The 27998-nt window shown below is 50.4% G+C and overlaps 1 protein-coding gene and 1 long non-coding RNA gene across 4 annotated transcripts in view; one reads left to right on the top strand and one right to left on the bottom strand.

Annotated features, from left to right (window-relative positions):
* The window catches only part of LOC140708881 (uncharacterized), a 102123-nt gene that overhangs the window by 54569 nt on the left and 19556 nt on the right, over nucleotides 1-27998 (bottom strand). The gene's annotated exons all lie outside the window — the stretch shown is intronic.
* Nucleotides 1790-27998, top strand: part of SCUBE3 (signal peptide, CUB domain and EGF like domain containing 3) — a 36181-nt gene continuing 9972 nt past the window's right edge. For 2 of the 3 annotated variants that reach the window (XM_007972873.3, XM_007972875.3), the window contains exons 1-8: nucleotides 1790-2640; nucleotides 15826-15948; nucleotides 16868-16993; nucleotides 19938-20072; nucleotides 21059-21184; nucleotides 21395-21511; nucleotides 23632-23679; nucleotides 26085-26201. In XM_007972873.3, the coding sequence (XP_007971064.1) occupies nucleotides 2556-2640; nucleotides 15826-15948; nucleotides 16868-16993; nucleotides 19938-20072; nucleotides 21059-21184; nucleotides 21395-21511; nucleotides 23632-23679; nucleotides 26085-26201 (877 nt within the window). In that variant the 5' untranslated portion in view covers nucleotides 1790-2555. The remainder of the gene's footprint in view (nucleotides 2641-15825; nucleotides 15949-16867; nucleotides 16994-19937; nucleotides 20073-21058; nucleotides 21185-21394; nucleotides 21512-23631; nucleotides 23680-26084; nucleotides 26202-27998) is intronic. The other variant, XM_007972874.3, reaches the window with a different exon arrangement.

Consider the following 27998-nt stretch of genomic DNA (forward strand, 5'->3'; position numbering starts at 1 on the left):
CCCTACAGAATCCTCCTTGCCCACCTCAAGGAGGATGTAGGGGTCCTCCCTCCATCCCCCCAGGGACCCAGAGGAGCTACACTAGTGTCCAAAGAAGGCACAGGCAGAGCAAAGCAAGGCAGCGTGCCATCTCCCCTCCCAGCCTTGCGGGGGGCTCCTCGGCTCTCTCTCCCTGTGCGCCCATGGAGATCACAGGCACCATCCGGCAACCTCCAATTCTTTCTCTTTTTTTGAAACCATTCTCTTGTTTGGGGCAAAAAGGATGGCAAGTTTACACTTGTCCTCCAACCCTACACATAATTGGTGGCAGCAGGCAAAACTGCTGCAAGGGGAGGGTTTTGCCAGTGGAATGAAGGAGGGAGGGCATCTTAGAGTGACAGGGCTGGGAGGGACCTCAATCATCTGACCCAGCCTTTCTGTGGCCTCCACACCATTCCCATGATCTATGTGCTCGCATCCCAAAGGTCATCTTTGATGCTATGCAAGGTTCTCCAGGCCTCCTCCCCCAGGCTTCCTTGGGGCACTGCCCCCTTTCCACCACTGAGTGAATCCACCACCCTCGTTTTCTGAGGAAACTGAAGCCCATTGAGATATGACTTGTTCAAAAGTAATCTTCATCCCAGGATAAGAAGTCTGAGTCTGTTTCCATCTACTTTTCCACTGAATCCCTAGGAAAGGAAGGGCTCAGCTCTTCTCCCCAGTGGGCAAGACCATTGCCAACAAAGCCCTCCCCTTGCCCCAGCTGATGTGGGCAGCCAATATCGAGGGTCTCAGAACTGAATCTCTTTTGAGGAGATCTTGGTCATTGCCTCTTCCTCCTGGGTACGCTGAGGGCTCTGTGAGGCTAGTCTGGGTCCTAGCAGCGTGTTCCCTGTAGAAAATTGAACCTGGCCTGGTCTCATTCTGAACACAGCCTCACACTCCAAGAAAGTCCTCACAACCTTTCAAGAGGTCTTTCCTCTTTTCCTTACAATGGAAGGAAAGAAGATACAGAGTGGGTGAACAGTCAAGAGGCAGCATCCATGTTTGGAAGACACTGCTCCTTCTGCAGTTTGCCCCTGTTTTAAAAATATCCTTTCTCTTTCCTCTGCTCCCCTTCAATTGGAGGGATGAAGGGTTAAGAATGGACCAGTCAGGACCACCTCTTGAAGCGGCGTGCAAGTTTGGAGGAGCCTCTTGTACCTGTCTTTATGTCTTGCTGTTTATACAGATAGACATGATTCTGTTGGGTAGCTTTTGCCCCTGTGCTGAGCACACGAGAGTGTCTGTATGTGAGTCCAAGTCTCTATGGGTAGGGTGGTTCAGTGGGCTTACCTCCAAGGCCCTAACTGCAAGGGAGTCTGTCCTGGAGCTGGCAGTTTTAGCAGGCGGAGGCTACTTTCTTTTTGGTCCTCAAAGTGGACTCGGATCTAGGAATGGGGACTGAGTCCTGAGAGTAGGGGTGTGGTAGGTGTAAAAGTTAAGAGGGTGTTACTCGGCCTGGTGTCGGAGGCAGTGTGTTCCGAGCTCCTATGTCCCCTGTCAGGCTGTGTCGGTGGACACGCCCGAGTTCCCGTGTGTCCACGTCTGCCCCGGCCTCCCGAACACCTCGCTCCCTCTTTGTCTCGGGTGGAGGTGTGCGTGCAAACCTGCGCCGTACGGCTGTCCTCGCGTGCGAGCGCGGGGACGCACCGTCGCTCCTCGACTCTTTCCTAGGGGAGCGAGGACGAGTCGGAGCCCGGTGCTGTTTGGTCTGGAGCCGAGCGGAGCTTGCATTGATCCATTGATTGTGCACGGTTTGCGCCTGACCTCTCTGCTCCCGGGGAAGCCGTCTCCATGGAGACCGGGCCCGCTCCCCCAGCGCCGGATTGTAAATTCCTGCAGGCAGCGGCCCGGCAGCCTGGGGAGGGGGCCACCGCGCCCGGGCGCGCAGGGGGAGCGGCCGCCGCGCCGAGGCCCCATTTGAAAGAAAAAAGGGCACGAAAAAAGGAGGTGGTGGAGGAGGAGGAGGAGGAGGGGGAGGAGGAAGAAAACGAAAAGGAGCGAGGAGAGGAGGAGAAAGAGGAGGAGGAGGAGAAAGGCGAAGAAAAAGAGCCTGAGAGACGGAGAAAGAGCGAGAGAGGAAGAAAGAGAGGCAGAAAGGGCGTGTTTCTGGCGCTGCGTTTCCCCTCCCCTTTCTCAGGTCCTTCGCTCCGGCTCTGCGCGCTCTCCGGCTGCAGCTCTCTCCCGGCGAAGCTGGGAATTGGGTGGGATTAGACGGAGCAGCCCCGCCGCCGCCGCTGGCAGAGGCCGGCTTGGAGAGGGCGGGGGTTCCCCTCCGTCAGTCGCCCCGGGCGCCCCTCGCCTCTTCGCACTCTGCGCCTCGCTCTCCCCGACGTCCGGTCAGGAGGAGCCGGTAGCATCGGGAGCCTCGCGCCGAGGGCGCCGCGGTCCGCACCCTGCGACTGCAGCCCCCGGCCTGGCCCCGGCGGGGCGCCCCCTCCCCTCCCCCTCCTGCGCGCTGGGATCCGGCCGGCTTCCGCCCTCCCCTGGCCGCGAGACCGGCCCCGGCGGCTGGGCCGCCAGTAGCTCCTGCCATGGGCTCGGGGCGCGTACCCGGGCTCTGCCTGCTTGTCCTGCTGGTCCACGCCCGCGCCGCCCAGTACAGCAAAGCCGCGCAAGGTAAGGAAGGAGGGGCGCGCGGCCTGGGGGCTGTCCCGGCTGCTGGGCCTCAGGGCCTAGGCGTGATTCCCGAGGGGCAGGGCAGGTGCTGGGGAGCGTGCTGCTGTCAGGACCCGGCTCTGTGCACCCGGACTCCCCGGCCAGGGGCCCGACCGCTGGGCGCTGCGCCCTGAGCGAAAAGCCGGACGAGCTGGGGGCGGCAGAGAGGAGTGAGAAGCTCTGGGGGCGGTGGGCAGAAGAGACCACGCGCCTCAGAATTCCGCCCGACTTCATCCACCCCCAGCATCTTCGAAAGACTTCTTGTCCTCCAAAATCTGAGAGAGAATTTTCTCTTCTCTCAAACATTGCCAGAAACTTATGCTGTGGCCTGGAGAGACTAAGGGAATAATGAAAACTTTTCAGCCGCGCCGTATATTTCTTTCCCTTACCCCCAACCCGCATGCAAAGTTAGACATTTCTAAGTTGATGCCTTATCAGTGGAAAAATGTTGAAGAAAAATAGGATCTTTTATGGAAAAATCAACTCATCTCTCACCGGATGGTAGGGGGCTGAAGAGAAGAAAATTTCTGTGACTGGCTCCCGACAGGAATGTTGCGTTTCTGCCTCTTTGGGGGGAAATCTCTTTCGTCTTGCATGGCTTTCATTTCTTATCATAATATTTATTTATTAAGGCCTCGGGTTTCCAATTCCATTTAAATCCAGGTCAGAATTGCATTAAAATAACAAAGTAGAATTCCAGGCTGGGGAGCTCTGACAGATCCCTCTAGGAATTAAAGAGACAGGGAGGCCTCCCGCCCCCGTCCCTGACCCCCAGCTCATCGCCTGGCAGGTCCCAAGGCTGTGCAGGCAGAGACTAGGCTGATGTACCACAGTTCTCTCGGAACAGTTTCTCCTCCCCCTTGACCTCTTGCTGTACCCCTCCCCCATCGTGTCCTCACCGATAAGAGATTTATATGGACAAAAAGAAGATTCCCCCTGGCAAGGTTTTGCCCAGGAGAGTACGATTCTGCCTATTGTCCCAGGGACTCCTGAAGCCAGCTGGGGTGAGGAGGTGGCTGGGCCAGAAGGAAAGTTGAACTTGGGAGTTGGGGAAGCCTGAGTGTCCGACACAGGTCGCTGTGTCCCAGAGCCTGAGCGTTTGGCTCTTAAGCTGCTCTGTTGTATTGGATGGACTCTTGCTCTGTGAAAAGGAAGGTGCTGTATCAATGCTGCCTTCCTCTCCCCAAACACTGCCTCTTCAGCTAACCTCTTCCCCCTCCAACCTGTCCTTTCACAGAACTGAAACACTAGAGACCCTCAGCTGTCAAATACTGGACCCTACCCCCACACCTTCCAACCCCACACTGCCTTTTTTCCAGTCCTAGTTACAGACAGCCCACCACCACTGCCACCCCCAACCTGGGAGCAGCCCCTCTCCTCACTGTGGATTTGTGTTTTCATAAACAAAGCTGGCTTTTGTAGTGTGTGCTGACTTACTCATAACATGGAATTAGCTAGGGAGTTTAGTCTGAAGGAAGGAACAGATTTCATGAAGTAACCTCGAGACAAGATAAGGGCCTCTTTCAAGTTGGAGCCAGTGTCTGCAGTGGCCTAGTGAGGCTGCGGACCAAAGGAGAAGCAGTGTATTCGAGGGGGGCCCAGGGGCAGATGGAGACCCCTCCAAGGGACAGGTGCCATCAAGCCAAGGCACTCAAGTATGGGAGATCAGCTCACCGGTGATTCAGGAACGGCAGTCAGAATCCCTCCATGGTACTCCAGGGCTTCCTTTCACTGGACTCCCTGCTGGGTACTGAGGAACATGCTGCCAGAGTGGAGGCCCCTGCCCTCAAGGAACTTATAGAAGAGTAGTTTTGTTTCCAGCTTATCTCATTCACAGGCCACCCTTCCTGTGACTGGACTGCAGTTAGCTTGGTATCTTCCTTCTTTTCTTCTGATCCCTAAGCTTGGCCTAGAATGGAAGCCTTTTATTGACCCTTCTCTTCAGGAAATCTACAAACCCCATCTGCCAGAGGTTGCCTAATAGCAGGTTTACTGGGTTACAGGGATGTCTCTGGACACAAATTTGCAGGCAGATGCTGCAGGAAGAACTAGTACTGACCAGGCGGGGCAGCCTTACAGCCTTACCCATAGACAGAGTCTGTGAGCATCAGGGAGGACATGCCTTCAAACTATCTCCTGGTTATCAGCAGTGCCAGAAAGTGTGCCTTTAATGCCAGCCACATGCTTTATATGAAGCACTAGCAGGTCTTTAAAATCAAATACCCTTGGCAAGTATCTTGTACAGAGTTACTATACCTCTGGGGGTATCTGGGTTTCTGTCCCTTTTCATCAGTGATTCCCACAGTGGGAAAACCAAAGTAATGTGGAAGGGGGAAAAGGGGGAGACAAGGAAGGGAGCCTTAAGTGTAAAGGTGAGTGTGCGAGTGTGCACACATGAGAGGTTCACCACAATTACCAACAGGCAACATAGCTGGATGTCTGTGTTTCTTGTAACGTAGTTGCTACGGGTAAACTGCTGTTTTAGTGTCTGTGAGAACTGTATGGAAGAGTGGGTGGGTAAGCCTGTGTGACTGGGAAGGAGGGAGCATGAGGGGACATGGTTTTGAGTGTTTTTCAAGTGCTTGTCTGTATATTTTAAAGTAGACAGACTGGATAACCAAGATAATTGTTAACTTAAAAGCATTAATTTGCTTTGCTTTTGGTCGGGGGGTGGGTGTTTGGTGGTGGTGGGGGTGGCAGCAGTGGTTAAAAAGACCTAATCCTGGCATAGGGCTCAAGTTACAGCTGAATGAAAAGGTCTCTCGGCCTCCAGGGAAACTTGTCCCCAGGGCTGGCTCCAGGAGAGCCAGCCTGGCCGTTTAGTTTACCTGGTAGTTTTCTCTCCTTGTTAGGGATAGAGTTTTGATAAAGTCATGCATTTAGAATTTCCAAGTAACCCCATACCTGGGACTGAGAGCGTTCGTGTGGTGGCAAACAGTGTCTCTCTGTCTCGGTGTGTCTCTCCGGGTCTCTGTCTGGGTGTATGTGTCTCTTTCTTTCCCCCACCCTTCTCTTCCTCTTTAATGTGGCTGTTTCCTCTCCTCCCCGCTTCCCTGGGCTCCTGTGGCCAGCTTTTACAGTGAGGGGACTGTTCCTCCTAGCCCCTCCCTCCAAAATATGAAATGAAAACCATAACCGTGTCAGCGGGTAAGGGTGGCCCCGTGGGCAGCCGGCTATTGCCTGTGCCCCATCCAGGCCACACTGGAGAGAGGGAGAGTCCCCACTCAGAACCTAATCTTTAGTCAGTTCCCTCTAAGCCCACCCCCTATTTTTCCAGAAGGTGGAGAAGAGGGTGGACTGCTTAGAAATTCTTCAGGAATCCCTTTGACCTCTCTTCTCTCATGACATGTCTCAGAGGTGGGGAAAGCCTCAGGGTGGGAGAGTACAGAGACTCTTCCCTGTTTTCAACCCCTTCCTTCTCATCTCCTTGAGTCTCTGCAGGGTGGAATAAGAGAAAGGGGACTGGAAGACACTAAGGCCAGAATTACTGCAGGCAGAGAAAGAAGACAGTCATCAGCAGTCCTCAAATGAGATTGTTTTCTGAAACCTTCAGGAATCTGAGAGCATGAGAACTGGTTTGAGATGTGAGCAGCTGGGACCTGTTGTAAAAGGAGCTGGTCCTGGGTGTGAGTTTGGGAATGTGAAGTGTGCATTCACACACATGTGAATGTGTATGCATGACTCAGGGCGGGTGTGTGTGTGTGAAGTGCTCTGGTGAGAGAAAAAAGGAAGTGGGGGCAATGTGCGTTTTGTTTTAGTTGGAGAAGTAAAGAAGTGGAATGGCTTGGTCCAGTGCCTTGAACTGAGGACAGGGGAAGGGAACAAAGGGCTTCAGACCTTTTGAGAAGATGGAGCTGGAAGAGCTTGCTGCCTGATCCCACTCAGTCCTTGCCCCCAGCTCTGGTCCCCAAATGTCAGGGTGTGGGCCTCCTTTGACGTCCCATATCCCTAGCACATGACCACTTATAAGAAAGAGTCCCTGTCAGGGCTGGAAACTGCAGAGCTGCTCTGAGGCTGGCAGTGCCCGTAAGAGGCCCAGACCTGGGGACAGCTTCTTCAGCTCAGAAGACTAGAGTCTGGAAGCAGAAGGACTGCTGGGCCTTGGGTATAGAAGAGAAACAACAGTCAACCCAGAGACGTTTGGGGGGTACAGGAGCTAGTCACCTGGGCTAAGAGGGGACAGAGACTCCCCTCCCCCACCAGCCACCTGACACTGGACTGGCTACTCTCCTGTTCCCATGCTCACCCAATGCCAGCCTCAAGTGGCACCACGGATATAGAGATATATGGTGCCAGTGGGTTTAGACAAATGCAGAGCCTAAGGATTTGAGCCTCGGAGGAAATCACTGAAATCCCTCTCCTCACTTGTAAAATATCAGTAGGGTTCCTTGCAGCCCTGAGATTCTGCACATCTCACTGAAATCCTTCCTGCTGAAGGCAGAAGGCGCCGGGCCTCCACAGGTTACTCACCCAAATCTCAGGCCCTCTCCTCCCTGGATGCTGGTCCACTTCTGCCTGCCTTATGAGGCTAGGTCACTTGGATACTCTTCCTTTCTTCCCCCACCCATTTCCTGGAACCCCAAGTAGCTGATAGTTCTTACTGTGTCCATAAAGTGGGTATTTACCCTGGAAACAGCCCCTGAAGAACACGTGTGTGTTTCTGCATGTGTGTATGAAACAAAGTTGGGAAGTGGAGCTGAAATATCTGTGTTATGGGAACTGAATATTCTCGGAGCTGGGCCCCAGGATTCCATATGTTTCTAGCTCTGAGACTAGCTGTCTGTATTCTGCCCTAGCCTAGACATGTCCCCCTGCAGATCAAGCACTGCTTTGTAGTTGCTGTTAGATGCTGTGCTTTGGCTGCACAAATGGGATGATGACCCCTATATAGGGCACAGTGGTCCTTGCTCTTACCTCTGGTTTTCCCTGTGGCTATAACCATAGCCCTAGAGAGCTGTGGGGTTTGGATTTCTGAGCCCTACACCAGGGGCTCTTCAGGTCTGGTCACTGCTGGTAACAAGCTGAGAAAAGACCTGGGCAGGGGCTGCAGGGCTGGAGGGAAGATCCAGGATAAGGAAACACATCTAAGGAATCCCTCCGAAAGGGGGGAGTATCAGGATATGTGGGCACTGTGGGGAGGGCTGGGGAAGGGGAGTGCTTGAAGGGTAGACCCTGGGGAGCAGGTTTACAGAGAGGACATTTTTACAAGTTTCTAATTATATTTATTTGGAGTTTTCCTCTGGCGGTTTGAAGCTGTTAACAGCAGGAACCTGTATCCCTGGTGTTTGTTTTTGTTTCTAACCAGCTGCTTGGCCCCAGCATAGTGAATCCAAGGGCAGGCAACACCTGCCCACTGCTGTACCGCCCACCCTTTCCTTATTGCAACTGTGTCTGCACCCTCCCTGCCCACTACTCAGCCCTGCTCTCTTCTGCTGCTCCCATGCCCAAAGCCTCAGAGCATCTGCATTCCCACTGCTGATTTCCTGCTCTCTTCTGCTGCTCCCATGCCCAAAGCCTCAGAGCATCTGCATTCCCACTGCTGATTTCCTCCCTGGATCATCCACATTTCAGCTCCTTCTGCTCCATGGTTATGTACTGGATGCATGCTTCATGCTGAACTAAGTGCTGAGTTGGAGTTGGGGGAGGTACACTAATGACTAAGGCGTGGATTCCTCCCTCAAGTGCTTAGAGAAGACAGTGGGTAGTGAGAGAGCACTGGACTGGGAGTTTGAAGACCTGGATCCTGCTGTACACTAGCTATCTGCTCTTTCCTGAGGTATCCTCACTGGGCTTCAGTTTCCTTGTCTATTCAATGAGAGAGGACAGTTTGAAGACCAAGTGAACCAACCTGCATGAAAAAACTGTACACTTAGTGAAATTATACAAATCTGAAATGAGTTTTTTTTTCAATTAAAGAGATAATATTACTAATTACAAAACCAGAACTTACCTATGCCCACTGCCTGCCTCCCTGCCCCTCACTCTACAATGTTCTGTTCTTCCCCCACTTCACTACCCATCCTCTAAAAGCTTCTGATTCAGGGTTGTTGATTTTGTCCATACTGAAAGGGAGAAAATTCTTGTCCAATTAAGGTTACATTCAAATGATCAAGGAGCTAGATTAAGGGTAAGGCAGGACATCAGAGAGAAACTCATCAGGGTCCCCAGTAAGTGACAAGCTTTTGAGGTTCAGACCCCCTTCCCTTCAAATCACCAAACACCAGCAGCTTTTCCTGGCTGTTCAGTTGAGCAGGCTAAGCCTGAGTGAGAGGAGAGGATACTGTTTTTAAAAGGAGAAAGTGCTCTGTCTCCTCCTTGGAATCAACAGGTGGTTATTTGTGTGGTTTTCTGGACTTTCTCTAGGCCACCCTCATCCTTGCATAAGCTTTTTCTAGACTGAGGAGGGGCTCAGGCTCTAGCTGAGGTCACAGTGCCTCGGCCAGTCCCAAACTGGGAAGATAGCCTGCTACTCCAGGCTCTGCCAATCTCCTTAGTTGCTATTTTGACCTGGAAGTAGAGCAGATATGCACAGGTGTGGGTACATGTGCACATGCTGTGGGTTAGGATATCATGGCCCAAGGCTGGGCTGGTTTTATTTTGGATGTTACTTAGATGTAGCAACTTAGAGGTGAGAATGAGGGAACTCACCAGGGGCAAGAAGTGGAATGCCTGTCTCAGGTGCCCCATCATTGGGTGTTTGTTAGCATGGAGGCTGAGGAACATGTGTTGAAGGGGAAGCTCTGAAAAGATCCCTGTAGCAGTCCCACATGATGTCTGAAGACCCTGAGACCCTATGACTGATTGGTCCCAGTCTCTTCTGGCCCCAGCACTCATCATATGGATACCTTTAAGTGGGTACTACCCTTCTGTGAGTTTAGTTTCCTCTCTTCCTACTCTTCACTTGAGACTAAACTTCCTGGGACTTCCTCCACCCAGAACAGTTGTGGGATCACAGAGAGTAAAGTGAGATTTTTCTCTGAGGTAACATAGAGCAGAAGGGATGCCACAGATAGAGACCTCATCTGCTCACTACTAACACATCCATGTCTCCATCCACTCGCCTGTTTAACAAATATTTACTAAGTGCCTTCAATGTAGAATTCATCTCTTGTTCACTGCCAAATCCCCAGCACCTAGCATAGTGCTTCACATGTTGGAGGTGCTCAATAACTATTTATTGAGTGAGTGAATGAATGCTGAGCTCTATTCCAGTTGCTGCGTGGGTTTCAAAGCTTTAGGAGCCATGGCCTCAAGGAGCTTACTGCTTCAGTAGGAAAATTATACACATGAATTAAAAGGTAAATAATGGTACAAGGCAGCATATGAGGTATCACAAGCCTGGGATTGATCAGGTGACCAGAGAGCCTGACAGTAAGTCTTAGGAGTAAGGAGAAAGAGTAGATCAGAGAAGGCTGGTAGTGTCACAGGGAGTGTCCCAGCAGAGGCACCTGAACTCGGTCCTCAAGGATGTTCAAGGAGAGGAAAACAGCAGAGTGCCGTACACACACCATATATCCTGGGCTAGCATGGCTGGGCTGAGGATGTCACAGCCATGTGGGTGGGTACATTAGGGCTCTAGGCAGGCTGTTTCTGACTGTCTCACTGGGCCCACCAAATTTGCCCACAATTACCCCCTCCCCTATGGGTGGTAAGGTAATAATTCCTGTGGTAATGGGAAGGTGGGGTGGACTCTACCTAGGGGGTCTGCTTGTCCACAGCCTGCATCCCTGCTCATTTCCATTTGTTACTGTTCCTGAGCTGGGCCTAGGCAAACTTGTGAAGTAGATGAAGTATTTACTCGGGAATCCCACTGCTTCCCTTTTAGGGTACACCTGTCCATCTTCAGAATCTTAGGACTACTTAGAATTTTAGGGTACACCTGCCCATCTTCAGAATCTTAGGACTACTTGTATTATAATAATCCACCCTTTCTGGTCTGACCCTCTGACCCTCATATCCCATACCCCATCCTACCCTTCCTACCTACATTTAGGAGAGTTTATGGAGTGCTCTGCTAGGCGCGAAAGCAAATTCAGAAGAAATGGCAGATGGTGCTGGGAAAAGCTGCTGTAGTTACAGACTTGTGCCTTTGTGCCAGGACAGGGTGAGGCAGGGAGGTCTTAGCTTGTCTATGGTATCTCTGCAGCCACCACTCTTCCCCACCTCAACTTTGGTTCCAGTGCATGGCCTGAAGTAGGGGTGGGATCTCCCTAGCCTTCAAAAAGAATTGCAGAGGACAGCTTTTGGGTTCCCAACTGGCCTCTCACCCACTTCACCCCCATTCTTTGGGCCGTCCCAGCCCAAAGGGAGAGTAAGCAGTGGGGATGTGTCTCCCCAAATCCTCCCCACTAACACATGCTCACTGGTGCTGCATTTCCCCACACCAGGCCTGAAATGGGGCTTTGATAGGGAATGGGAGTTCAGAAAGAATACAAAGAGAAGGTTGGAGAGAAGGAATAATAGTAGCAAACCTTGGCTAGGCATGGTGACTCACGCCTGTAATACCAGCACTTTGGGAGGCTGACACAAGGGTTGCTCAAATCCAGGAGTTCGAGACCAGCTTGGGCAACATAGCAAGACTCTGCCTCTAAAAATAATTTTAAAAAATTGGCGGAGCATGATGCCACGCATATATAGTTCCAGTTACTCAGTAGGCTGAGGTGGTAGGATCACTTGAGCCCAAGATTTCAAGGTTGCAGTGAGCTATGTTCATGCCATTGCATTCCAACCTGGACAAACAGAGCAAGACCCTGTCTCTGTTTCAGAAAGAAAAAAAAAATAGCAAACCTTTGTTGAGCACTTGCTGTATGCCCACACTGTGATGCTAAGTACTTGATGGGTAACTCACCTGATGTTCCTGGAAGCCCCATGGGAGGTACTATGATGAATATTATTCCCACATACAGAGGAGGGAACAGGTAAGTTCAGAGGCTGGCCCAGGACCACACAGACACAGGTAGAGAAAGCAATTGAACTGACCATGTTGCTCCAGAACCTCTTAACTACTCTGTCATGTGGCTGCCCCTAATCTCTTCCCAGCTTGGGCAAATAGTTTATTTGCATTACCTGAGTTGGGAAAGGAAGACAGATAGTGGCCCCAGCCTCACCCTGGAGATCCTGATTCAGCTGGTCTAGGGGACACCTGTACATTCACATTTTTTCAAAAGCCCCCAGGGAATTCCAGTGTGCAGCCCCAGGGTTGAGAACCGCTGGTTTAAACCAGTCCACACCCGGTAGCATCAACTGGTTTTCCAGCTAGTAACACCTGCATCCTGAGAGAACAGACTAAGATGAGACTGTGCTGTGAGTGTTGAAGGGTCCTTGCAAGGACAGATTCTGGGTGGGCATGTATGGTAGGAGGGAGCTCTGGAAGAATGACTGGTAGAAGGAGGAGATACTGGGTATAATTTGGGGCCCTCTTTCACAGCTTTGTCTTAGGTCTGTTCTGCTTGGAAAGACTCCAACCAAACGTTGAAGGGACATCTTCCTCAGCAGGTATCCAGCCAAGTAAGGAAAGCTGAATATGCCTCAAAGTATTAGCAAAGCAATTCAGTGACAGCTGTAAATGAACTGAGGAAAACAGTCCCCTTGGACCAGGAACTCACCAGGAACAGGGCTTACAAGGAATAGCTTTTGGGAAGAAAAATTTGAGCCAGAATGGGAAGCTGAGCATAGTATGGCTGGAACAGAAAAGTGAGGAATGCATCTGCAATGTGAATAATGAAAATATGCAAATACATAGAAAGGAATAGGATGGTTAGACATTGTAGAGGGAACAGGAAGAGATAATGTCTTCCAGAGCAGAGCCTCTTTGCTGGAGAGGGATAAGCATTGTGAGCAGGGAGGTGAGGGAGAGGGGTTAGTTAGATGGTGGCAGAGGTCTGGCTGTAGGAGGGGTCTAAAGAATCTGGCCAGGTGTAGTGTAATCCCAGTGCCTGTAATCCCAGCACTTTGGGAGGCTGAGGCGGGCAGATCACTTGAGGTCAGGAGTTTGAGACCAGCCTGGCCAATGTGGCAAAACCATGTCTCTATTAAAAATACAAAAATTAGCCAAGTGTGGTGGCACGTGCCTGTAATCCCAGATACTCAGGAGGCTGAGGCAGAATAGCTTGAACCCAGGAGGCAGAGGTTGCAGTGAGCCAAGATCACACCACTACTGTACTCTGGCATGGGTGACAGACTGAGACTTTGTCTCAAAAAAAAAAAATCTGCTAGGAGGCCTGGTTTGTGGTGATCAGCATCAAGATCCACTCTAGTACTGATGAGCACTGAATGGGAGGCAAAGGGAAGAACTGGGAGCCCATATAGTCTGACACAGTCTCTAGTGAGGCATCCGCTGATTCAGAGACAGTCACATACCTCTGATACGGCCAGGGGAGCAGTTCCAGACCAGTATCCATGCTGCTGGACCCAGAGAGTATCTCTTGTTCAGAACCCCACAGCAGTGCTATCCTGTGGTGTGCTAATAGCAGTGCTAGTTCTGTGGTGTTGGAAATGTTCCATATCTATGCTTTCCACCATGGTAGCCACTAGTCACATGTGGCTATTGCGCATTTGGCCTGTGGCTAGTGCAACTGAGGAAGTGAATTTTAAATTAAATAACCACATGTGGCTAGTGGCTGTCATACTGTCCTAGAGCATCTATTGCCTGACCAGTGACTTAATACCATCTCAAGCTTCCTGTGTTGGGACCCTACTGTTTACCAGATAATTTATTAGCCAGTTTACACAAATTATCCCATCATCTACTCACAGCCTCTCATAAAGAGGTATTATCATCCCCATTTTAACGGGGAGGAGATGGAGAATAAGAAAACCATCCCTAGAGAGGGGTAGAGCTAGATTTGAATCTGGGACTGACTGGTTCCAGTACTTATGATCGTTCTGTGCTAGCACACTTCTTTGTATTGTTTTCTGTTCATCAGTTGCACAAACTGATTCTCCACAGAGCACCTTAGCATCTATGAGGACCCTTTTGCCCTTACCTATGAACTAGTCTTCCATGCCCTCTCTTCTCCATTCTTTCACTTTGGGATAACTTCCCAGGATGGGCCAGCAGGTAGACACCATGACTACGGAGCCCAAGCAAGGTGGAGAGTAAGTGTAGACAGAGGCTCCCAGCACTTAGAATCAACTGGTATGATGGTTGGCTGCAGAGGGGTTGAAGGGTAGAATGCAGAGCTGAATGGAGACCTGTGAGATTTGAGGCAGGGTGTTTGGGGATTTCAGTTCTCTTAGCCCCAGGAAGCTTCAGAGTATAAAACCAGAGGACAGGTAATTGTCTCAAGCTAGGACTCTGGGTATCTACAAATTGGAGAGAATACTGGTTCATGCATCCATTCACTCAGTAAAAATAATCAGTCACTTAAGGATTTGGATTCAAAAAGGCTATAATGAGTCCTGAAAATCTGCACTTTAATAAAACCCAGGCAATTCTATGGCCCATAGATCACACTTGGATATCAAATTGTCTTGGTGTCAAATCTCATCTCCTTTCTGTGCTCAGTTGTGGGATCACAGGAGAGTAATGCCTCCCATTCAGTGCTCACTCACTTGCAGGCTGCTACTTTAAGACACTATTTTGGGTTTCCCAGTTTACAACTGGAAGTAGTCTCTTTCTCCTCTGATCTGCCCTGTAACACAGGTTCTCAACCTTGACTACACATTAGAATAACTGGAAGAGCTTTAGAAAAATACTGATGGCCCGGCACCAGTCCAGACTATTTGACCAGAATCTCAGGGGTTGCAGCTTGGACATCTCCTAGGAGAGTTGACTCTGATGTGCAGGGTCGAGGACCCCCTCACCTTATGTCTCATGCCTTCAGGGCATGTGCCACATCCTGCTCCATGTTTTTTGTTTCTCCTTTGGGCTGGGCTGAGTCACCTTTGAGCCTCCACAGCTATTATGGCGCCTTTCACAAACACACTCAATAAGGCGTTTTCAACTGAATAACATGTTTCTCTATTTCAGTTCAGATTTAAGGGCACCATAATATTGCCTCAGAAGTTGGAATCTTTTGCCCAAAGACTCTTTTCTACGTCTTTTCTTTTCTTTTTTTTTTTGAGACGGAGTCTCACCCTGTCACCGAGGCTGGAGTGCAGTAGTGTGATCTCGGCTCACTGCAACCTCCACCTCCCTGGTTCAAGCGATTCTCCTGCCTCAGCCTCCTGAGTAGCTGGGATTACAGGCGCGCATCACCACACCTGGCTAATTTTTGTATTTTTAGTAGATTTGTATTTTAGGGGTTTCATCATGTTGGTCAGGCTGGTCTCGAACTCCTGACCTCCTAATCCGCCCACCTCGGCCTCCCAAAGTGCTGGGATTACAGGCGTGAGCCACCGCACCCAGCCTCATCTATGTCCTTTCTTAACCATCCTCTTTTTGCTAGATTGTGAGTGGCCTCTTCCTTCAAGTATAGCTCTGTGTATAGCACCTATTGTTAGAGCAAGGGCCAGGAGAGAGAGGAACACTGGGGACTAGGGCCCAAAGGACTGCACTTATTAGGCTTCAGGTAGCTGGTGCCAACCTCTGCCAGCTCTGGATGTCTCTACTGTTGGCAGCGCAGGGGCTGAGGAAAATCATCCAGGATGGAACATTTTTCCTGTAAAGCTTCTTGGCTCCATGGTGGGCAAGTGGAAGCAGGCCTGGTCTCAAGCAGAATCATGAGACAGATGAAGATCCCTCAGATGCCCCATCTCCCTTTTTTCCTCCTTTACCAATGATTGCTGGACCCTGCCACCTTCCTAGAGGCCACTGTTTCCATGCCTTTCCCCTTAACCCTCCCTCTAAGCCTCGTCCGTAAACTCATTCACTTTAAGTTGATTATTCCTAATCAAGTTAAGTATACTACCCACTCTAAGGGTTTTTTTGTTTGTTTTCAAATTTAAAAAAGGAGTGTTTCGAATGATGGAGTTTTAGCTGTCACTGTGAATTAAGTATTTTTGAGGGTAGTGGGGGTTCTTTCTGAATTCCCAAAATCAGTGTCTGCCCACTCTGAAATCAGAGATGTGGGACAGCACCTGTTTCTGGAGGGGTTACTGCCTCTGTTTTAGAGAAGAGGGGATTCTGCCCTTGGAAGCCCACCTTCAAGACACCCCTTAGGGGTGCCAACAGAGGTTCTCATGTGCCCCCTCTGCCCCTGCCAGATATGGATGAGTGTGTGGAAGGGACTGACAACTGCCACATCGATGCTATCTGCCAGAACACCCCGAGGTCATACAAGTGCATCTGCAAGTCTGGCTACACAGGGGATGGCAAACACTGCAAAGGTGAGGCTGGGAGGGCACCTGGAGGAGAGGGACCTGTGGAAGAGGGCAAACCAGTGCCACTGCCCTCAGTTGGCCACTCTCCATCACACCAAGGCTAGAAATTCCACTGGTCAAGTGGTGGGGGGGGGTGAGGGGGGGCAACTACATCTTCCCAGAGAGGGTGCCATTTTCTAATTTGCACAAAGGCACCATGCAGGCTAGCAGAGGTCCTGGTGGGGACAGTTTACAGCCCACAACCCGGCTGGGGTGGGAGCATGAAAATCATGAGACTTAGGCCTGAGGTTCCCTGGCATTGGAACTTTTATCTTTAGACTCTTATACCACGTCCACAATGGACAGGAACAGAAAGTGTGCTTCAGAGGAAGTTCATCATGTAAACACATTTTCCTCTCATAATTAAATCAATGCACATTAAAGTAGCCTTGAGATACTAAATTTATGAGCTTCAGTGTTGGTGAGACTTTAGCGGACAGGGTACACTTGTTAATTCCTAGTTGCATTATAAATTGAAAAGTAATTTTGTAATACCTACCAGGAATCTTAAAAGGTATTTCCTTTGATCCAGAAATTTTACTCTTGAGAACTTATTCAAAGAAACAAAATGATAAATGGGAGAAGGTATTCTTTGATGCATTATCTATGATGGTAAAATAAATGAAATAAGTCTAAATCTGTAACAATAGAGAAAAAAGAGTTATAAGAATAGAAAAATAATATTCTGCAACCACATACAGTGGTAATTAGAATGACTGGAGACCTGAAAATGTTTATGACTTAGGTTTAAATGAAAACAGAAAAATGCTAAATGGCTTATAGGCTATGAACATTACTGTGTAAACACAACAATAAGGCTGAGTCTGGGGGGTGGACAGTGGGTTCACAGGTGGGTTCAGCTGTCTCAGCTTCTCTTTGCCTACAGACGTGGATGAGTGCGAGCGAGAGGATAATGCAGGTTGTGTGCATGACTGTGTCAACATCCCTGGCAATTACCGGTGTACCTGCTATGATGGATTCCACCTGGCACATGACGGACACAACTGTCTGGGTAAGCAAAGGAGAGGGGATTTGGTGGAGGGATGTCTTGTGGAGAAAGAGATCTTTTCAGCATTTCCTATTTCCCAGGGAAGGAGGAGTGAGTGATCAAAAAGAGCTACATTCACAAAAGAATAAGGTCAGCCTCCCCTTTGAGACTGGCCACTTGGAATGAAAAATCCTGCTGGATGAAAAACATTAGAGAAGTTGCTATGAAATGCTCCTAGGGCAAGGGCCAGGAGATGGGAATAAGGGGTTTAGCCAGTGGTGAGGCATGGTAGGAAGCTGATTTGGCTCCACACAGATATCTTGGTTCTGCTGCTTACTAGCCTTGGGTCTTGGGCAAATCAGCCAATCTCTGGAAATCTCAGCCTTCTCCTCTCTAAAATGGGGGTGGGACCAGGTGTGGTAGCTCACACCTGTAATCCCAGCACTTTGGGAGGCTGAGGCAGAACGATTGCTCGAGCCCGGGAGTTCAAGACAGGCCTGGGCAACATGGTGAGACCCTGTCTCTACAAAAAATAATAATAATAATTAGTCGTGGTGGTGCACACTTGTAGTCCCAGCTACTTGGGAGCTCTTCCTTGGCTTGAGCCCAGGAAGTCGAGGCTGTAGTCAGCTGTGATTGTGTCACTGCACTCCAGACCGAGCAATCCTATCTCAAAAAATAACTAAAATAGAATGGGGTGGTAATAACTCACTCGAAGGCTGCTGTGCGAATCACCGCAAGACAACATATGAAAAGAGCCCTGTACAATCCTTAGCACATAGTAGGAGCTCAGTAATGGAAAGAATGTTGTTGATGATGATGACAGGGCATCCCTATGCCCCAGGGAGCCTCTGACCCTTGCAGGCTTGTTTTCTCCCAGTTCTTCCTGCAATCTCCAGTCTCACCCTCTCCTCACTGATCTCCTTTGTCCCACCAGCTGGATCAGAGATAAGAAAATCTCTAAGGAACTGAACTCAACTTTGGTCTCTGTCATTTTGGAAAATTACTTTGACTCTTCCCCAAGTAGAAAATCTGAAGCTCACAGCAGAAAAGGATTTGAAATTTGAACCCAGGGCCTTCTCCTAAATTCCTTTGCCCTGTAGCCACAACAGAAAACAGGCACTAGAAGCAGAAAGGACCAGGAAAGGAAGAGAAACAAAAGAAATGATGCCCATAAAAGCAGGCTGGGCTGGTCCCCACCCACCAATTGACCAAACAGATGAATTATCTGAAGTCCTATTGGCTGAGAAGAACCTCCTTACTGCAGAGCTGCCTCCAAACCTAGTCATAACCCATCACTGGACCCAGGCTATAGGTTTCTACACCCAATCCAGGCCTCCAAACCCTGGTATCTGCTGAGCCCTTAATCCCAGCCCTGGTCACTTCTCCTACCATTTTAGCTTCCAGGGAAGGGCCTCATATCTGCCCAATCACCCTTGAGGGCCTCTTATGAAACTCATTTGGGAAGGGAAACCGTGGCAGTTAGACCAGGACAGTTGCCTACAGGACATGCACATAAGCTTTTGAGTTCTTCGGCTGCCTTTGACTTTTCTAGGCCCCTGATTCTCACCATATCTTGTTTCCCTATAAGTGTTTTGGGGAGAACCAACCAGAGGAACAAGAGAATGATTAGGTATAGAGAGGGTCAAGGGACAAAGATTACCTAGGGTTAGGGTTCCCCTACCTTTGGCTCTTAGGGGAATTTTGAGAAAGTTGTCCATGCTCTGGGACTTAGCTTCCCCACTGAGAATTGGAGGAAAGAGCTTGGCTACAGTAGCAAAGCCACAAGGTTAGATGGTAAGGGGAGCAGACAGAAGGATAGAATGTAGGATGTGGCAAGAGCAGGAAGACAGGGATGGGGGAAAAGTCAAGAGAACAGCAAAAGATAGGGTGGAGACAGGAGCAAAGCACAGGAAGGTACACCTTAGCTCTTCCAACAGGTGCACCTCTCAGGCAAGAGCCAGCTGGATCTGGGCCCCTCTGCCCTGGCCAGAAGGGGAAGAGAGGGTTTCAGGATCTCAGCAGAGAGGGTGGGAAGGCAGATGAAGCCCTCAGGAGCCCAGATTCTAGCTGCTCCATTTGACAACCAATCTGCATGATGCCTCCTGGACCAAGGCAAACTGAGAAGGGCCATGGACTTGGGAGGGCAGTAACTAGCGTAGAGATGGAGTCAAGGTGTTGAACTGGGGGCCCCAGGGTGAGCTTGGCTCTAGAACCTAGGGGTGGTGATTTGGGGGTGAGAGCCTACTGTTCTTCCTGCCCCTAACCCCCACCATCTAGGGTGTGGCCTGGCAGCTCTCCCCAGATCCCTCCCCGCCAAGTTGTCAGACTTTGTTTTGTTAAACCAAAATAGGAGAAAGGCTAGAAAATATGGCAGCAAGCCCAGGCAGAGGGGGGAGGGGAGGAAGGATGGGGCCGTGGCCTGTCCACAGAAATGGTCCCTGACCCACAAGGAGTTGAGGCTCAGCTGCCTTTCCCCACCCTGCCCCTCCAACCTCAGCACCATGGCCATAGCTCTGCCTGCACCCAGAGTCACTTCCCAGGTTCCTACATTCCCTGGCTGCTCACTGCAACCAGCTGTGACCCCCCGTTACCTCTCCAACCAATCTGACCAATCTCCATCCTTACCTTCATTACTGTTCCTCTTGCTCTGGCTTCTTTCCTGGTATCCTCTGTCCTCATACCCACTTTACACAGGTGAGGGAAAGGGAGGCATGGCTTCACCTAGGTGACATGTGAGGTTCAAAGGTCCCCTTTTCCCCCACTTGCTTAGCTTCCCAGCTCTGCCCTCAGGGCAGCCTTTTTAAACTTAATGGAATATTAGCTGACAAGGGTGTGAGGACTTCCTGGCTTAAGGCTGGGCTTAGGGGGTGGTAGTTCTTAAGACTGCCTTTGGTGCTGAAGTCTTGGGATACCCCCTGGACCCTGCCTGCACCCCATGGCCCCACCGACTACCTATCCTGCACAGATGTGGACGAGTGTGCCGAGGGCAACGGCGGCTGTCAGCAGAGCTGCGTCAACATGATGGGCAGCTATGAGTGCCACTGCCGGGAAGGCTTCTTCCTCAGCGACAACCAGCATACCTGCATCCAGCGGCCAGAAGGTCAGCCCATGACCTGGGATGGCCCCATCCCTGTCCTCCCCAGGCTTCTCTCCCCAGCTGTCCCTCAACATACCCTAAGTCTCACCGTCTGTTCTCACCTCAGCTAGCTCCTCCTCCTCTTGTCCTTCAATTCAATCACACCCCAAAGGATCTAGGAACAGATACCCTGTTAGGGCAAAATCTGGGGAAATTACTTTGAGGTTGGGGTCAATATGGGATTAAGGCTACTATGGAATATCCTCTGTGTCCAGACCTGAGGTGGATGTTGTCCCTAATTGTAGGTGGCTGAGCTTCTCTAAGCTGCTGCCTATCTGAGAGGGCCTCACCCTCACCTTGTATTGGCCTGGGAGGGTCAGGCAGGAATAATGGGTTTATATTGTCTGTTTCTGTGACTCATGCCCCCCACTCCCACTAGACTGTGACATCCCTGAGGGCAGGGACTATGTCTAATTCATTGTTGTATCTCCAGCACCTAACATGCTGCCTAGCATGTAGTGAGAGTTTAATAAATGTTTGTTGAATAAAATTGCATAGTAAATATCTATACCAGTTACCTTCCACTCGCGTTGTAGATCTGATTGCTACTGATCTTCTCAGTTTGACTGTAAGCTCTTTGAGGGGAGTAATCACACCTTGTATTTTTCTCGGACCTTCCTAAATCCACCCCATCTCCAGCACAGTGCTGGACACCTATTATACACAATTTTTTGGTTGTTTGAAGGAGAGGGTGATCATTTGTTGGGATGAGTATCAATAGCTAGCTATTAATACATCATTCAGAACAGCTCTGAGTTCTGCTCATGAGCACCCAGGTCTGTGGGGAAGACAGGAGGCCTGGGACAAGGGGAGTCAGTCCCCTCCTTGTGTTGAATTCAACCTCAGTGGAATTCTCCCAGGTCCCTAGGTCCCCAGTTGCCCCTTGTAGTCCTCCTCTTCTAGACATCCAGGGGTACAGAGCATTCACCCCCCCCTTTCTTCTCTTTTAGAAGGAATGAATTGCATGAACAAGAACCATGGCTGTGCCCACATTTGCCGGGAGACGCCCAAGGGGGGTATTGCCTGTGAATGCCGTCCTGGCTTTGAGCTTACCAAGAACCAACGGGACTGTAAATGTGAGATAATTGGGATAGCAGGTGGGGCAGTGGGGTCAGAGGTGAAAACAAAGAGGAGGGGTATAGGGCTTCAGGAGCAAGAGGATAGGGCTGGGAGGAAAAGGGAGTATAGGGGAGGCAACTAGGCAAGGGGGCCAGTACCCACATTGTAGAAAACTGTGGAACCCAGGGAGGAGCAAGCTGACAGGGCCCTGTCCTCTCTGTGCACAGTGACGTGCAACTACGGTAACGGCGGCTGCCAACACACGTGTGATGACACAGAGCAGGGTCCCCGGTGCGGCTGCCATGTCAAGTTTGTGCTCCATACCGACGGGAAGACATGCATCGGTGGGTGAGGCCAGGGGAGAACTCAGTCCACCTGAGATGGGGGTGACGGTGGGACCCCTTGGGAACCGGGGAAGTGGAGGAGTGCATGGGGCCCAGGTGCTGGGAACAGAGGGACTGGTGAGGGAGTTAAGACCCAGAAAATGCCAGGTCTAGTAAGGGACAACTCTAAGAGAGACTGAAGGGCTCCCTGGCCCTCTTCCCCTCCCCAACCCAGTGGTTTTACCACCCTGTTCCAGGAGCCTCACCATCCTCTTCATCCCCGGAAAAAGTGTTGCCAAACTGGGAATAATTAGCAGAGTTGCTTATTGACCAAGGCTGTAGTTGAGAGCTGGGAAGAGAGCTGGGGAAATGCATCTCCTTAGGCCTGACCAGAGGCCCTTGGTTGACTAGTGTGATAAGAGAGGAATTGTCAAAGCCCAGTGTCCCCACTCTGCACCTGAGGGTGGGACAGAGTGCTCCTTCCTGGAACAACCATCCCTGAACTGACAGATGGGGTTTCCTGGCTCCAGGTACCTTTTTCCTCTTTATTCTTTTTCTCCTCACTCTCCTCCTGCAACTCCCCTTTCTACTCACCTCATCCTTGCCCCCATTTCCTTCTCTCTCCTCCAGATACCAGTGGTACTCCCTCTCAGCTCCACCAGCAATCCTCTTTCTTCCTCACCAACTCCAGCCTTCCATCTCTCACTTTGATTTGAGGCCCTCTTAACCTGGATCCCTCTTCCTGAATTCTTAGGCCTTATCTCATATATTTTCAGGTATCCTAGATGACTTTAATTCCTTAAAGTTAATTCCTAATTCCCTCAGCCTTTAGGTCTTTAGTGCTGAGAAAGATAATGGAACAAGGTTTTCTCTTGGAGAAGTGGGAAATAAAATGAAGAGGTTTGGCTGAGAGAGAGGCTGTGTTTTTACCCAGGCAGGGCACAAGCTTGCTGTGTGGGCATAGATGTTTATGAATGACTGTCCATCTAGTGGGCTATGGCATGCTGAGGATGGGGGTATGTGAACCCGGTCACTGTGTATGAAGTTATGTATATCAGAGACATGACATTAACTAAAGAACTAGACTCCCCAGAGACCTGTCCCTTTCACTGCAGGAACAGGAACTGGAGAGCAGATGATGCGCTTACAGGGCTCCCTCAGGCACTTGCTCCAGAGACTTGCATGTCCAGTTCTAAAGTCCCTATATAATTAAAATCTCTCCTGCCACATTTCCCTCTGAATTAACTCTTCAGAGACCCCAGAACATTTTTCGGTCTTCTCGATGCCTTCTTTGGGCTGGTGTGTTTCAGCTCCTTTCATTTTTTACTCATAGGTCTAGTTATTTTGCTTTTCAAACTTCCCACCACCTCCTGGATACATTCACACATCCCCAGTCTCTCAAAAGAGATTGTTTGCAGTCCCCAAAGAAAAGATGCATGAGTCAGGGGCCAGGGATGTGAAGGTCTGATTCCTCTCTGATTTATTTCTGTTCAGAGTTCCAGACATGGTTGCTTCTGAAAACACCCTTATTGAGCTTGGGCTCTTCTCTAACTCAAGACCTATTCCACCACTGGGCCATGGCCAAATGAGGCAGAAAAGAGCAAATGAGGCAATTCTGGGTTTACAGCTATATTCTTTCCTAGTTCCTCTTCCTCTTCTCCAATAGAACTTATTTTACCTTGCCCTATATCTAATTTTTCTGGCCATCCCTGGTAAGAGGAAACATCATTGCCTGGGACCATCAGGATATTCAGATTCGGTGGGAAGACTGAGAAGGCAGTATAGTTTAGCAGAAAGGGCAGCACCCTTTGGGATTTGGGATTTTGTGGTTAGTAAGACTTGAGGGTGCATCCCAGCTTAGGCTTGGGCAGGCTCTGTGGTATCGGGCCCATGGTTGGTCGCCCCTTTCTGAGACTGTTTCAGTTTTTCAGTCACTTGAGGGGAGCTTGGCATCTTTGGGGATACCACCAGACAGGATAAGGATGAGGAGTGAAGCTGTCATAAGGGTCCTAGGGCTCATCATTTGGGGCTAGTGGTTTGGGCTGGCAGTGGGGAGGAGAGGGTGGGGAGGGGTCCGGGGCCCAGAGGGCCACAGTGGCTTCTGCCCAGCACCTAAACAGCTTTTTTACAATGTCAAACAGGGGAAAGGCGGCTAGAGCAGCACATCCCCACTCAAGCCGTTTCTAATGGTAAATATGTCTGCTCTCTCCGCTTGCTCTCACTGGCTTGCTAGGGGAAGGGCTAACCCGCTGGGGCTCCCACTAACTGCATGCCCACTGGGCCTGACTGGGCCTCAACTTGCCATCAGGGCTATCCTGGCAGCCTGGGCACTGGGCCCACTGGGTGACAAGAAACCTGAGTCCCTAAGAGCTGGCCCAGGAGCTTTCATGTTGGTCTCGTCTTTGTTCCTGTCACTCTCCCTCTGCCCTTCCTCTTCTGCTGTCTCCTCCCACACCCACCTTCTAACACCCCACCCCACTCCCAGCTATCTGCTCCCCACCCCTGCTCTACCCACCAGACTCATCTTCCCCATCATGCCCACTGTGCCACCTGAGATAGGGGTGCGATAGGGTTAGATGCCATCCCCTCCTTGGGGCTTCTTTCTTGGGTTCTTACCCACATTAGTTCACAGTCCCAGCATCACTCACCATTCTCTCCCACCATAATGATTAAGAGCATGGCATGTGTGTTCAGGCAGACCTGAGTTTGAATACTGGCTCTGCTACTTTCTAACTGTATGACCTCAGGCAAGCTACTTTCCTTTCTGATCCTCAGTTTACTTTTCTATAAAATAACAGTCCTCCCTTAGGGTTGTAATGCTTGAGATAGTGCATGTAGAGCATCTACCTGGCAAGTGCCTGGCACAGCGTAAGCACAGAGTTACTTGTGGTTTTAATATTGTGACCTAGAGAGCAAAGGGGTGAGACTATCTGGTCCTGCTGCCCCACCCTGCTCTCGAGAATGCCATCCTGCAGAGGTGGGCAGCTATGCCCACCTTCCTGTCCAGCCTGGGATGGACATTGTGCCAGCTCTGCTATTCCCTGTCCTACATCCTTCAGAAGCTACCTGGCCTTGGCATAAGATATCTGTGCCCCTCCCCCTGCTCCTGGGCTTAGTGGACCTCTTCTTATGCTAAGAGCACTCTTAAGGGGGTGGCTAGGCTTGGAACCTGAACTCAAGGTTCCCTACTAGGTTCCTCCCATGGTCTTGGAGAGGCTCAGGAGAGACTAAAGTGGAAATGGCACAGAGGATATCCCACTCCACGTTGAGCTGCTCCACACATGGGCATTTGAGGGACCAGGGCATGGCCAGGGACCCGTAGAGTTAGGCTTCTTCTAGAGCCCTGGCCTTCCTGTTCTCATTGGTGACAAGAGTTGGGCCTGAGTGTGGGGAGTCAGAGACTCAAGAAGATGACAGTACATCCAGTACTGCTCTTATTCAATTCCCTTGATTCTGAGAACCACTCTTCTATCTTCCCTAGTGGAGGCCTTGGGATTCTCTCTCTCTAATGGGAGAATTCTAGTCACCCCAAGAGGACAGTCCACACCACCTCCACAGTCTCTGTATCAGGGGCCTTCACTGTTTGAACTAATGGCTTTTCCTTGGACATATCTGACTTTCCCAAGCTACCATTTAAACCTGTTTTTCTCCTGCTCTGAATTCAGAAAATAGGGAGAGTGACCCATCCACACTCCTCCTACTCTGACCTTTTAGTGAAAGGGAAAACTTACCAGTTAAAAGGGAGCAGCATAAGAGACTTAGCCAAAATAAGGATTTAGGTCTTATCTAGCTCTGAGGTTCTCTCTTTCACTAACCTTTTTACACCCTTCCTTCTCCTCTGGATTCTTCTCTTTCTTTTGCCTCTCCCCTCTCCTATATAACATCTCCCCATTAGCAAAGTAAAACAACAAAATAGCCAGCTTGTCTCCATCTAGAACTAAAAGGAAGGTTTGGGAGGAGTCAAAGGTAGATTAATCAACCCAGTATGTGCTACCTCCTCTGAGGATGAGCAGTCAGTTGGTCCTGGAAGTGCGATCTTTCTTAAGACAGCTAGGCAGCAGGGAAGGGGAAGATAAATTGATGGGTATCCTTCAGTTGCCTTAGGAATGACCAGGCTCATTCTTTCCAGTCCACCTACAATAAGATTGTCCCACCACAATCCCCACCCACCCACCAAAGAGATAGTGGAAAGAGGAAGAAACTCCTATCTGTCCCTTCCGGTTCCCTGGCGGCCAGAACCACCCTCACTTAGCTCCCGTCCCTCCCTACTGCCCTCCCCCCGCAACCTCCTCCACCCCCTCGGCACATTCCTGCCTGACAGCTCTGGCTTGTACCTGCCTCACTGCTGTCCACCTTGTTTCAATCAAGTAGGGGGCAGGGAAGTGGACTGCTTGGCTGTACTTGTGAGGGGATGGGGGTTGGGAGTGATGGGAGGAAAGGGGCCAGGAGCCTCCCTTGGCTTAATGCTCCTTCTAAAGCACAGAGAGGCAGCTGAGGCCTTCCCTTGGGCCTCTGTGGTCTCCATTACCCTCAGAGTTTGGGACTCCTCCAGGCTTGTAACCTTGTTACCATCCCCCACCTCCCTCCTAAACAGAGACCTGTGCTGTCAACAACGGGGGCTGTGACAGTAAGTGTCACGATGCAGCGACTGGTGTCCACTGCACCTGCCCTGTGGGCTTCATGCTGCAGCCAGACAGGAAGACATGCAAAGGTAAGGACTTTGAGAGGACAGAAGCAGAGTGACCTTTGGTAAGGGCCTGAGGTTGGGACCAGAGATAGGGTGCCTATTATGGAATAACACCTCCCTAGCCTCCTTCTTATGAAGAACCCAGGACATAGCTAAGGGTTGTCTCCTATCTGCCCGTTCCATCTCAGTTCAAGGGACAGAGATGTCCAGCCAGTTCCTTAGTGCCCCCTTCCCCTACCCAACCTTGTTTCCCTATTCTCATTCCTATCCCCCATGGGTCCCTAACCCTCTTAGTTAATGGACATGCAATTCACATTTGCTCCTGGGTCTGGAAGGATATTTGAACCCTGACTTTGTGTGTGCATGAGGTCACAGGTGTGTTCCATAACCTTCTTACCCCACATTCTTCAGACCTTCCCAGTGGGCTATGGGGAAACAATCTCTCCCTCTCGAAAGGCTGTACTGGTCAAAGGGAGAGTAGGATACTAGTTAGGAGGACTGAAGCTGGAGCCTGGCTACTTGGGTTCAGATCCCAGCCCTGTCTCTTACTAGCTCTGTGATCCTGGGCAAGTCACTTAATGTCTCTGTGCCTCAGTTTTCCATAGTGCTCGCCTCATACTGTGTTGTGATTTAAAAAGTTGTTATATAAAAAGTACTTAGAATAGTGCTTGGCAAATGGAAACACTTTGTGTTAACTGTTATTACAGTATACTTATACAGTATAACTATACTGTTATTACAGTATAGTTACCCACATTATCCATTCTGTTTCCCTTCCTTTTAATTAGCCAGGTCTGAGGGAGAATGGGGGGAAAGGGAGGAGGAAAAAGGAAGGGTAGCCATACTGAAAATGATGATTCATTAGGTCCATATCCCCTAGTCACAAGGAGTGGGGACTAGGAGGACTGGGCTCGTTCTTTGTGTCTTTTGGCCCAACAGCTGCGAGAGGAGGGGGTAGGCTAGGGCAGCAGGTCAGCCAGCCAGAGTAGAGAGGTTTCCTGCTTGGAAGAACTGTTGACAGGTATGCTAAGAGTGAAGTGGAAGGCTGCCTCCTTGCCCCCTCCCCCAACCAGGGGTGAGTAGCCTGGGTCCTGTCTGCCACCAGCTTGGGGAACTTGACCTCAGGAAGGAAGCCATTCACCAGCCCCCCTTTCCCTTACTAGTGCTGAAAGCTGCCTCAGGCCTGAGTCTCTCCAGATCTCTCCCAGTTCAGCCCCCTGCCTGGCCCCCAGCCCTCCCCCATCAGCTACCCAGCCTCACTGGCTCTCCTGGAGGTCCTCCCTGCCTGGCCTCTTTCCCAGCTCCTCCTCTTCCCTAAAGGCTGCCCCTTTTCAGTGAGTCCCTTTTGACTCTCCACCTCTCCCTGCCCCGCATGCCCGCAACCCCCCAACCTGAGAGACAGGAAAGAGATAACCCTACCCACCAGCCTTTCTGGGAATGGCCATCAGCTGGAGACTAAGGGCTAGCCTGTTAGGTCAAATGCCCACCTGCCCCCTCCTCTAGGTAATTCCCTGAGGGCCTGATTCTAGTTTTGGTTCCAATTTGTCCCCTTAAAAGAACACTCAATCCCAGAAGAGAGGGTGTTACTAATGGCCACAGATCTCCTGAACAGGAAAGAGAAAGAGGAGAGAGGGAGAGAGAGGGAGAGAGAGGGAGAGAGAGGGAGAGAGAGGGAGAGAGAGAGGGGGAGAGAGGGAGAGATAGAGAGAGAATCAAGAAGAGGCAGGCCCAGGACTCCTTGATTTTTGCATGTCTCTTGTCAGTGAGGGAGGGACTTTTTTCCTTGTTTGTTCTCAGCCTTTGATAGTATCTTTTATCCTG

This window comes from Chlorocebus sabaeus, chromosome 17, assembly GCF_047675955.1.
Source record: "Chlorocebus sabaeus isolate Y175 chromosome 17, mChlSab1.0.hap1, whole genome shotgun sequence".
Taxonomy (NCBI): domain Eukaryota; kingdom Metazoa; phylum Chordata; class Mammalia; order Primates; family Cercopithecidae; genus Chlorocebus; species Chlorocebus sabaeus.